The sequence below is a fragment of the Salvelinus fontinalis genome, chromosome 32, assembly GCF_029448725.1.
Source record: "Salvelinus fontinalis isolate EN_2023a chromosome 32, ASM2944872v1, whole genome shotgun sequence".
Classification (NCBI taxonomy): domain Eukaryota; kingdom Metazoa; phylum Chordata; class Actinopteri; order Salmoniformes; family Salmonidae; genus Salvelinus; species Salvelinus fontinalis.
In genome coordinates this window covers 27,192,765-27,205,404 of record NC_074696.1, presented here as the reverse complement: position 1 = coordinate 27,205,404, position 12,640 = coordinate 27,192,765, and the positions used below count along the sequence as shown (strand labels likewise).

Here is a 12,640-nt window from a genome sequence, read left to right as displayed (position 1 = left end):
TGCATGTGTCTGCTCAAACGGTCAGAAACAGACTCCATGAGGGTGGTATGAGGGCCCAACGTCCACAGGTGGGGGTTGTGCTTACAGCCCAACACCGTGCAAGACGTTTGGCATTTGCCAGAGAACACCAAGATTGGCAAATTCGCCACTGGCGCCCTGTGCTCTTCACAGATGAAAGCAGGTTCACACTGAGCACATGAGCACATGTGACAGACGTGACAGAGTCTGGAGACGCCGTGGAGAACGTTCTGCCTGCAACATCCTCCAGCATGACCGGTTTGGCGGTGGGTCAGTCATGGTGTGGGGTGGCATTTCTTTGTGGGGCCGCACAGCCCTCCATGTGCTCGCCAGAGGTATCCTGACTGCCATTACGTACCGAGATGAGATCCTCAGACCCCTTGTGAGACCATATGCTGACACATGCACATTTGTGGCCTGCTGGAGGTCATTTTGCAGGGCTCTGGTAGTGCTCCTCCTTGCACAAAGGCGGATGTAGCGGTCCTGCTGCTGGGTTGTTGCCCTCCTACGACCTCCTCCACGTCTCCTGATGTACTGGCCTGTCTCCTGGTAGCGCCTCCATGCTCTGGACACTACGCTGACAGACACAGCAAACCTTTTTGCCACAGCTCGCATTGATGTGCCATCCTGGATGAACTGCACTACCTGAGCCACTTGTGTGGGTTGTAGACTCCGTCTCAAATGCAACATGCAACAATTTCAAAGATTTTACTGAGTTACAGTTCAGGAAATCAGCAATTGAATTAATTAGGCACTAATCTATGGCTTTTACAGGACTGGGAATATAGATATGCATCTGTTGGTCACAGATACCTTAAAGAAAAGATAGGGGTGTGGATCAGAAAACCAGTCAGTATCTGGTGTGACCATTTGCCTCATGCAGCGACACATTTCGTTCACATAGAGTTGATCAGGCTGTTGATTGTGGCCTCTATAATGTTGTCCCACTCCTCTTCAATGGCTGTGCGAAGTTGCTGGATATTGGCAGGAACTGAAACACGCTGTCGTACAAGTCGATCCAGAGCATCCCAAACATGCTCAATGGGTCACATGGCTAGTGAGTATGCAGGCCATGGATGAACTGGGACATTTTCAGCTTCTAGGAATTGTGTAGAGATCCTTGAGACATGGGGCAGTGCATTATCATGCTGAAACATGAGGTGATGGCGGCAGATGAGTGGCACAACACCCCCTGCCTCAGGATCTCATCACGGTATCTCTGTGCATTCAAATTTCCATCGATAAAATGCAATTGTGTTCATTGTCCGTAGCTTATGCCTGCCCATACCATAACCGCACCGTCACGGTTACAACACCGAACTGCAGTCAGGTCAAGACCCTGTTGAGGACAACAAGCACGCAGATGAGCTTCCATGAGACGGTATTTGAGCGTTTGTGCAGAAATTCTTCGTCTGTGCAAACCCACAGTTTCATCAGCTGTCCGGGTGGCTGGTCTCAGACTATCCAGCAGGTGTAGAAACTGGAGATGGAGTTCCTGGGCCGGCTTGGATACACGTGGTCGTTTGGACGTACTGCCAAATTCTCAAAAAAAATGTTGGAGGAGGCTTATGGTAGAGAAATTAACATTCAATTCTCTGGCGACAGCTCTGGTGGACATTCCTGCAGTCAGCATGCCAATCGCACACTCGCTCAAAAACTTTTGACACCCGTTGTGTTGTGTGACCAAACTGCACATTTTAGTGGCCTTTTATTGCCCCCAGCACAAGTTGCGCGTGTGTAATGATCATGATGTTTAATCAGCTTCTTGATATGCCACATCTGTCAGGTGGATGGATTATCCTGGCAAAGGAGAAATGCTCACTAACAAGAATGTAAACAAATTTGTGCACAAAATTTGAGAGAGATAAGCTTTTGTGTGTATGGAAATTTTCTGGAATCTTCTTTTTCAACTTATGAAACATTGGACCGACACTTTACATGTTGCATTTATATTTTTGTTCAGTATAAAAGAGCAGAGTCACAATACACACACTACACAAACAGACACAGTTGGACCATATTCAGCTAGACATGTTGTTGTAGCTCTCTCACAGCCCCCCCAGCTAGCACTGACTAGAGGCCTGAGTCCTGGTTCTAATGTGTTCTGACATGGGCGTTTGTGTGTGACCCCCCCCCCCCCCCCACACACACAAACACACACACTCCTGTGTACCCATTTAACTGGTCCCCCGGTGTTTCCAGGACATTGACTCTGTTTGTAGTGAACACAAATGCTGGAAGCCCTCAGCCTGAGGAGGGACAGACTACACTTCAAAGACCAGGCTGTATATTATGGGATATTTCTTGCTCACATAAGACTAAGAATTAAATACCTTTAATGAATAATCATTGAAGTTACATGTTCTATGTTATTGGGATTGCCTGTAAGACGCTTGATAATGTGAGAGGGAGTTTAGTTAAGAGGAAGTATAATTGCAAAAAAAAAAATGTATGTAGTAGGCTCCTGCTACGGCAGATGCAGCGATCCCTATAGCGATACAGTAAGTACAGGGGCATTCATCTGCAGGTGAGGTAGACAACATACAAAAGTCAAATAAACAATAAAAATGAACAGTAAACATTACACACACAGAAGTTCCAAAACAATAAAGACACTTCAAATGTCACACTATATATATGCAGTGTTGCAACAACGTACAAATGGTTAAAGCACACAAGTTAAAATAAACAAACATAAATATGGGCTGTATTTACAATGGTGTTTGTTCTTCACTGGTTGCCCTTTTCTGGTGGCAACAGGTCACAAATCTTGCTGCTGTGATGGCACACTGTGGAATTTCACCCAGTAGATATGGGAGTTTATCAAAATTGGATTTGTTTTCGAATTCTTTGTGGATCTGTGTAATCTGAGGGAAATATGTCTCTCTAATATGGTCATACATTGGGCAGGAGGTTAGGAAGTGCAGCTCAGTTTCCACCTCATTTTGTGGGCAGTGAGCACATAGCCTGTCTTCTCTTGAGAGCCATGTCTGCCTACGGCGGCCTTTCTCAATAGCAAGGCTATGCTCACTGAGTCTGTACATAGTCAAAGCTTTCCTTAAGTTTGGGTCAGTCACAGTGGTTAGGTATTCTGCCACTGTATACTCTCTGTTTAGGGCCAAATAGCATTCTAGTTTGCTCTGTTTTTTTGTTAATTCTTTCCAATGTGTCAAGTAATTATCTTTTTGTTTTCTCATGATTTGGTTGGGTCTAATTGTGTTGCTGTCCTGGGGCTCTGTGGGGTGTGTTTGTGTTTGTGAACAGAGCCCTAGGACCAGCTTGCTTAGGGGACTCTTCTCCAGGTTCATCTCTCTGTAGGTGATGGCTTTGTTATGGAAGGTTTGGGAATCGCTTCCTTTTAGGTGGTTGTAGAATTTAACGGCTCTTTTCTGGATTTTGATAATTAGTGGGTATCGGCCTAGTTCTGCTCTGCATGCATTATTTGGTGTTCTACGTTGTACACGGAGGATATTTTTGCAGAATTCTGCATGCAGAGTCTCAATTTGGTGTTTGTCCCATTTTGTGAAATCTTGGTTGGTGAGCGGACCCCAGACCTCACAACCATAAAGGGCAATGGGCTCTATGACTGATTCAAGTATTTTTAGCCAGATCCTAATTGGTATGTTGAAATTTATGTTCCTTTTGATGGCATAGAATGCCCTTCTTGCCTTGTCTCTCAGATCGTTCACAGCTCTGTGGAAGCTACCTGTGGTGCTGATGTTTAGGCCGAGGTATGTATAGTTTTTTGTGTGCTCTAGGGCAACGGTGTCTAGGTGGAATTTGTGGTCCTGGTCCTGGTCCTGTCCTCTCTCTCTCTCTCTCGACTCACCTCTGTGCAGTAGGAGCGCGGTTTGTTGCAGGCTGGATCACATGATCGGTCTGCCAAGGGCTGGGCCGTCATAGGGCAGCCACCTGTAGGGTAGAGGTCAGAGGGCAAGTGTCAATGTGGAGGGGTTTGGGGCAGCGAGGGGATGGAAGAGAGGGTGCATTCTGTACATTTACTTGCGCTACGGCAAGCAGACAAGCACACACACACACACACCCACACCAGTGGAGGCTGCTGAGGGGAGGAAGGCTCATAATAATGTCTGGAATGGAGTGAATGGGATGGCATCAAACACATGGAAACCATGCATTTGATGAATTTGATACCATTCCACTGATTCCGCTCCAGCCGTTTCCACGAGCCCGTCCTCCCCAATTAAGGTGCCACCAACCTCCTGTGACACACACAGCAGCGGACACGTGGCCCAGGTTGTTAGCTTTCACTGCTGTCTTTGTTGCTGCACTTCAGACTGTTGTGCTGCAGACAACTTGAATCAGACACTACACACCTCTTCTGTGTTTTGCACTCTCTCTCTCTTTCTCGCTCTCTTAGATTCTACATGCCTCTCCTCCCTCTCTTTATTTCTCTCATTACCCCCCCCCCCTCGCAGTATATTTTGATATTGCAATAATTCAGTAATTAGAGGACTCTGATAGCTAGCTGCTCAGAATTCCTCCCCAAACCCCCTGACGAAAACACACTCCTATTTATTCATGGTTCAGCAGATACACACCACACATTACGCACCATCCCAGATAGCAAGCGTATAGATAGACACACTTAGATAAACAGGAAGCAGACGGAGCTCTCTGGGTCTCAGATGAGTTGTGTGTACTGTAGTGAGTTGATTCTTTCACTGCACTATTCATTCTGAAACAGTACCTGGGCTTTAATGCTTCAGATACCAAGGACAACAAAACTGTGTCCTAAATGCCACCTCATTTCATACATATTGCACTACTTTTGATGAGAGCTCTATGGATCTTGGGCAAAATAAGTTGACTACAGTATATACGGAATATGGTGACATTTGGGACGCAGCCTGGGACTCATCCCTTTAAGTGATTTTGCCTTCAGGCAGAAAGACAGGGGCTTGCTGCTTTCACACTCAGCTTTAATTTGAACTAACCTGGGGTAAATCAATATATACAATAGAAGGGGACAGAAGAAAAGAGGGGGACACTGTACTGGCACTAGACCAACTACACCTAGAGGAGGGATATGGTCTTGAAGTGGAGGGAACTAGACCAACTAGACCTAGAGGAGGGATATGGTAGTGTAGTGGAGGGAACTAGACCAACTACACCTATAGGAGGGATATGGTAGTGTAGTGGAGGGAACTAGACCAACTAGACCTAGAGGAGGGATATGATAGTGTAGTGGAGGGAACTAGACCAACTACACCTAGAGGAGGGATATGGCAGTGTAGTGGAGGGAACTAGACCAACTACACCTAGAGGAGGGATATGGTAGTGTAGTGGAGGGAACTAGACCAACTACACCTAGAGGAGGGATATGGTAGTGTAGTGGAGGGAACTAGACCAACTACACCTAGAGGAGGGATATGGTAGTGTAGTGGAGGGAACTAGACCAACTACACCTAGAGGAGGGATATGATAGTGGTGGTGGAGGGAACTAGACCAACTACACCTAGAGGAGGGATAAGATAGTGGTGGTGGAGGGAACTAGACCAACTACACCTAGAGGAGGGATATGGTAGTGTAGTGGAGGGAACTAGACCAACTAGACCTAGAGGAGGGATATGGTAGTCTAGTGGAGGGAACTAGACCAACTACACCTAGAGGAGGGATAAGATAGTGGTGGTGGAGGGAACTAGACCAACTACACCTAGAGGAGGGATAAGATAGTGGTGGTGGAGGGAACTAGACCAACTACACCTAGAGGAGGGATAAGATAGTGGTGGTGGAGGGAACTAGACCAACTAGACCAAGGTTATGCAGAGGAGGGATATGATAGTGGTGGTGGAGGGAACTAGAACAGATTCACAGCTCAGTCAGTACTACAACCTTTCCTTGCTGATAAGTGTGCTTTTTATGACAATGTTGTAGGTGGCAGTCAGGACTAGGCTGAAAGAAACAGGGTTACCGCAGCAGCCTGGGAGGGGTAAAGTCTGGAGCGTAATCGTAATAAGTGACTTACACAGTGCATCAGTGATTGGAGGATTGAAAAGGTTCCAGTGCTTCCTTCGATTTAACAGCACCTTTTACCAGGTATTCTATAATATGTACCGGAGCTTTAGAGAATGAGAGGTGCCAGGCCAAGTATTATGTACCTGTCAGCAACTGTCCACTTCCACCACTTAGCTAAATTCTTCACTTCAACATCCCACTTCACAAGAAATATACGTGTAGCGACACTCAGAGAGTAATCCTGGACGGGATGCATCAAGTTATTCAGAAAAATGATACTGTCGGCAGAAAACTGCTAATCTATCAGAAGATGTTTTGAATATTCATGATGGTGATGCACACACACTGCACGTGGACACACACACACACACACACACACACACACACACACACACACACACACAGCGTATGCAAATCATAAGCGGAAGCCACATGGCATGAAAATAAGCGTTTACATCAAGGAAATACAGGGTATATGCCAAAAAAATATTTGACATAATATGCATGAAATATGCATGCCATCTGGAGCATATGGCTGTGGAATGCCTTGGCATAGGATCTACAGCATCATTAATATACGATGAGTGTGAATTCAGGCTATATCAGGATTCATGCACACCTACCTAACAAATGTAAGGTATATTTAGCTGTCTAGATAAATGCATGTTAAAAACAAAGTTCGATTTGATTTGTAATGTTATGCTGTATGCCTACACACCAAACATCATGTTAGCCATAGTTTACAGAAATGTTTCATCCACTTTTTTACATGTTATTCTTATTTTAGTCGCATCCAGAACGACATACAGTTAGTGCATTCATATTAAGATACACTACATGACCAAAAGTACGTGGACACCTGCTTGTAGGACGTCTCATTTCAAAATCATGGGCATTAATATAGAATTGTGTCCCCCTTTGCTGCTATAACAGCCTCCACTCTTCTGGGAAGGCTTGCCACTAACATTGATGCGGGGACTTGCTTCCATTCAGCCACAAGAGCATTAGTGAGGTCGGGCACAATGTTGGGAGATTAGGCCTGGCTCGCAGTTGGCGTTCCAATTCATCCCAAAGGTGGGATTGAGGTCAGGCCAGTCAAGTTCTTCCACACCGATCTCGACAAACCATTTCTGTATGGACCTCGCTTTCTGCACGAGGGCGGCGTCATGCTGAAACAGGAAAGGGCCTTCCCCAAACTGTTGCCACAAAGACGGAAGCACAGAATCGTCTAGGTTGTCATTATATGCTGTAGCGTTAAGATTTCCCTTCACTGGAAATAAGGAGCCTAGCCCGAACATAGAAAAACAGACCATTATTCTTCGTCCACCACACTTTAAAGTTGGCACTATGCATTCGCGCAGGTAGAGTTTTCCTGGCATTCGCCAAACCCCGTGTCGTCTGTCGGACTGCCAGTTGGTGAAGCGTGATTCACCACCCCAGAAAACGCGTTTCCACTGCTTCAGAGTTTAATGGTGGCAAGCTTTACACCACTCCAGCCGACTCTTGGCATTGCGCATGGTGGTTTAAGGCTTGTGTGCGGCTGCTCAGCCATAGAAACCCATATCCAGAGGCAGACGATTTTTATGCACTACACGCTTCAGCACTCGGCGTTCCCATTCTGTGAGCTTGTGTGCCCTACCACTTCGCAGCTGAGCCGTTGTTGCTCCTGGACATTTTCACTTCACAATAACAGCACTTACAGTGGACCGGGGCAGATCTAGCAGGACAGAAATTTTGACGAACAGACTTGTTGGAAAGGTGGCATCCTATGACGGTGCCACGTTGAAAGTCACTGAGCTCTTCAGTAAGGCCATTCCACTGCAAATGTCTATGGAGATTGCATGGCTGTGTGCTCGATTTTATACACCTGTCAGGTTTGTCATTTGGCTGAAATAGCCAAATTCACTAATTTGAAGGGGTGTCCACATACTTTTGTATATATAGTGTAGCTAGTTGAGACAACCACATAATTATCACAGTCGTAGTACGTACATTTTTCAACAATAAACAAGTTGTCAGCAAAGTCAGTGCTACAAGTCAGTGGTTATTCATTCCTCAGATGATTCATCACTGGTTATCCATTCCTCAGATGATTCATCGCTGGTTATTCATTCCTCAGATGATTCATCGCTGGTTATTCATTCTTCAGAGGATTCATCGCTGGTTATTCATTCCTCAAAGGATCCATCGCTGGTTATTCATTCCTCAAAGGATCCATCGCTGGTTATTCATTCCTCAGACGATTCATCGCTGGTTATTCATTCCTCAGATGATTCATCGCTGGTTATTCATTCCTCAGACGATTCATCGCTGGTTATCCATTCCTCAGAGGATTCATCGCTGGTTAGTCATTCCTCAGATGATTCGTCGCTGGTTAGTCATTCCTCAGAGGATTCATCGCTGGTTATTCATTCCTCAGAGGATTCATCGCTGGTTATTCATTCCTCAGAGGATTCATCGCTGGTTATTCATTCCTCAGAGGATTCATCGCTGGTTATTCATTCCTCAGAGGATTCATCGCTGGTTATTCATTCCTCAGAAGATTCATCGCTGGTTATCCATTCCTCAGAGGATTTATCGCTGGTTATCCATTCCTCAGATGATTCATCGCTGGTTATTCATTCTTCATATGATTCATCCCTGGTTATTCATTCCTCAGATGATTCATCGCTGGTTATTCATTCCTCAGAGGATTCATCGCTGGTTATTCATTCCTCAGAGGAGTCATCGCTGGTTATCCATTCCTCAGATGATTCATCGCTGGTTATCCATTCCTCAGATGATTCATCGCTGGTTATCCATTCATCAGATGATTCATCGCTGGTTGTTCATTCCTCAGATGATTCATCGTTGGTTATTCATTCCTCAGAGGATTCATCGCTGGTTATTCATTCCTCAGAGGATTCATCGCTGGTTATTCATTCCTCAGAGGATTCATCGCTGGTTATTCATTCCTCAGAGGATTCATCGCTGGTTATTCATTCCTCAGAGGATTCATCGCTGGTTATTTATTCCTCAGAGGATTCATCGTTGGTTATTCATTCCTCAGATGATACATCACTGGTTACTCATTCCTCAGATGATTCATCGCTGGTCATTCATTCCTCAGAGGATTCATCGCTGGTTATTCATTCCTCAAAAGATTCATCGCTGGTTATCATTTTTCAGATGATTCATCGCTGGTTATTCATTCCTCAGATGACTCATCGTTGGTTATTCATTCCTCAGATGATTCATCGCTGGTTATTCATTCCTCAGAGGATTCATTGCTGGTTATTCATTCCTCAGAGGATTCATCGCTGGTTATTCATTCCTCAGAGGATTCATCGCTGGTTATTCATTCCTCATAGGATTCATAGCTGGTTATTCATTCCTCAGATGATTCATCGCTGGTTATTCATTCCTCAGAGGATTCATCGCTGGTTATTCATTCCTCTGAGGATTCATTGCTGGTTATTCATTCTTCAGAGGATTCATTGCTGAATAAGACACACATCCTTTATGATAAGTGACACATACACTGTAACTCTTCACCTAGAACCTCTGAGCTCCGAGCACCACCGAGGCAGAGGTAGCAGTCACAGACCTAAAGCTGACGTGTGACGGCCAGCAGATTTTAAATGCGTCATCGTCAAGGATTAAATCTCTTACACACACACACTAACACATAAACACGCACACTCGATGGCACGCCTGCATACACACAGGAATGCATACATACACACACGCGGCCTCGGCTCCACAGTGACAAGCAGTCAGGAAGTACTCGGAAAGCAATCTCTCCGACAGGCAGAAACAGTGTTTTAAATGACCGTATCCACCTCATCATCATCATCAGCCACAGACGCACCTGACATGGAGAGAGCTGGGCGGCTGACTGCAGCAGAACTGCATTGTACTATTCATTATTCACGTCGCACACATTCAGGCAGTTAAAGTTATTATAATGTAGCTACTAAATCGAGAGGCAGCGACTCAAATATTTTGCTGCAGTAGGATACCACTCAATACTCGTCCTTAGAGAAGGGTTTAGTAGCTTCTATTCACCGGCATATGAAGTAGGCAAATATATAAAGGGATTAGTTTAATTAAAATAAGGAGTGTTGGTGCTTGCATTCTGTCGGAGGGTGGGGTATAAGCAGCACACTCACACTCACACGCTTGTTTTACTATCCTTGTGGGAACCAAACAATTGATTTCCATTCAAAAACCTATTGTCTTTAACCCCTAACCCTAAACCTAGTATTAACCATAGCCCTAACCCCTAACCCTAAACCTAGCATTAACCCTAGCCCTAACCCCTAACTCTAAACCTAGTACTAACCCTAAGCCCTAACTCTGAACCTAGTACTAACCCTAAGCCCTAACTCTAAGCCCTAACTCTAAACATAACACTAACTCTAACCTTAACTCCAAAACCCTAACCCTAGCCCCAAACCTAACCCCTAAAGCTAAAATATCCTTTTTCCTTATGGGGACCGGCGAAATGTTCTCACTTGTCCAAATGTTTCTTCTTTTACAATCCACACACACACGCACGCACGCACGCACACACACACACACACATACCTGTGACATTTAATCCATCAGATCTCTGACACCAGACCAGTCGAGAGGAGCTTCTCCACGCTCCTGTCATCCACTTGTACTCATAACACTGGCCCTCTGTAGTGGGAGGAGAGATATGGGTCAGTACAGACTACTCATAACACTGGCGCTCTGTAGTGGGAGGAGAGGTATGGGTCAGTACAGACTACAAATAGCTCATATAATATCGTAAAGGAACAAATGCAAGTGTGTATTTTTGAATGTGTGTACAGTGGGGCAAAAAAGTATTTAGTCAGCCACCAATTGTGCAAGTTCTCCCACTTAAAAAGATGAGAGAGGCCTGTAATTTATATCATAGGTACACTTCAACTATGACAGACAAAATGAGAAAAAAAAAAATCAGGAAATCACATTGTAGGATTTTTTATGAATTTATTTGCAAATTATGGGGGAAAATAAGTATTTGGTCAATAACAAAAGTTTATCTCAATACTTTGTTATATACCCTTTGTTGGCAATGACAGAGGTCAAACGTTTTCTGTAAGTCTTCACAAGGTTTTCACACACTGTTGCTGGTATTTTGGTCCATTCCTCCATGCAGATCTCCTCTAGAGCAGTGATGTTTTGGGGCTGTTGCTGGGACTTTCAACTCCCTCCAAAGATTTTCTATGGGGTTGAGATCTGGAGACTGGCTAGGCCACTCCAGGACCTTGAAATGCTTCTTACGAAGCCACTCCTTCGTTGCCCGGGCGGTGTGTTTGGGATCATTGTCATGCTGAAAGACCCAGCCACGTTTCATCTTCAATGCCCTTGCTGATGGAAGGAGGTTTTCACTCAAAATCTCACGATACATGGCCCCATTCATTCTTTCCTTTACACGGATCAGTCGTCCTGGTCCCTTTGCAGAAAAACAGCCCCAAAGCATGATGTTTCCACCCCCATGCTTCACAGTAGGTATGGTGTTCTTTGGATGCAACTCAGCATTCTTTGTCCTCCAAACACGACGAGTTGAGTTTTTACCAAAATGTTCTATTTTGGTTTCATCTGACCATATGACATTCTCCCAATCTTCTTCTGGATCATCCAAATGCTCTCTAGCAAACTTCAGACGGGCCTGGACATGTACTGGCTTAAGCAGGGGGACACGTCTGGCACTGCAGGATTTGAGTCCCTGGCGGCGTAGTGTGTTACTCATGGTAGGCTTTGTTACTTTGGTCCCAGCTCTCTGCAGGTCATTCACTAGGTCCCCCCGTGTGGTTCTGGGATTTTTGCTCACCGTTCTCGTGATCATTTTGACCCCACGGGGTGAGATCTTGCGTGGAGCCCCAGATTGAGGGAGATTATCAGTGGTCTTGTATGTCTTCCATTTCCTAATAATTGCTCCCACAGTTGATTTCTTCAAACCAAGCTGCTTACCTATTGCAGATTCAGTCTTCCCAGCCTGGTGCAGGTATACAATTTTATTTCTGGTGTCCTTTGACAGCTCTTTGGTCTTGGCCATAGTGGAGTTTGGAGTGTGACTGTTTGAGCTTGTGGACAGGTGTCTTTTATACTGATAATAAGTTCAAACAGGTGCCATTAATACAGGTAACGAGTGGAGGACAGAGGAGCCTCTTAAAGAAGAAGTTACAGGTCTGTGAAAGCCAGAAATCTTGCTTGTTTGTAGGTGACCAAATACTTATTTTCCACCATAATTTGCAAATAAATTCATAAAAAATCTTACAATGTGATTTTCTGTATTTTTTTTCTCATTTTGTCTGTCATAGTTGAAGTGTACCTATGATGACAATTACAGGCCTCTCTCATCTTTTTAAGTGGGAGAACTTGCACAATTGGTGGCTGACTAAATACTTTTTTGCCCCACTGTATGTGTGTTCCTGTGTGAATGTGTGTATGTGTGCGTAGACTGACCAGTGCAGGGCCGGGCCTCCCACTCCTGTTCTGGACACTGCAGTAGGTTCTCTGGCTCCTGGGCCAGCACGGCTCTGGATCTGACCTGCACCGAGCCGAAACCCAGGTCATCTCCACTGACACAGCTCAGCTGACACGGGCTCCACACTGTCCAGTCAGTCAGGTAGCAGTCACCTGTACAGAACCA

At 45.1% G+C, this 12,640-nt stretch overlaps 1 protein-coding gene across 1 annotated transcript in view; it reads right to left on the bottom strand.

The window, feature by feature from the left end:
* LOC129831003 (thrombospondin type-1 domain-containing protein 7A-like) overlaps nt 1–12,640 on the bottom strand; it is a 214,181-nt gene that overhangs the window by 11,024 nt on the left and 190,517 nt on the right. Inside the window, exons 23-25 of the mRNA XM_055893960.1 lie at nt 12,454–12,627; nt 10,564–10,659; nt 3,848–3,930 (exon numbers count right to left, since the gene is read on the bottom strand). Coding sequence (XP_055749935.1) covers nt 3,848–3,930; nt 10,564–10,659; nt 12,454–12,627 — 353 coding nt within the window. The remainder of the gene's footprint in view (nt 1–3,847; nt 3,931–10,563; nt 10,660–12,453; nt 12,628–12,640) is intronic.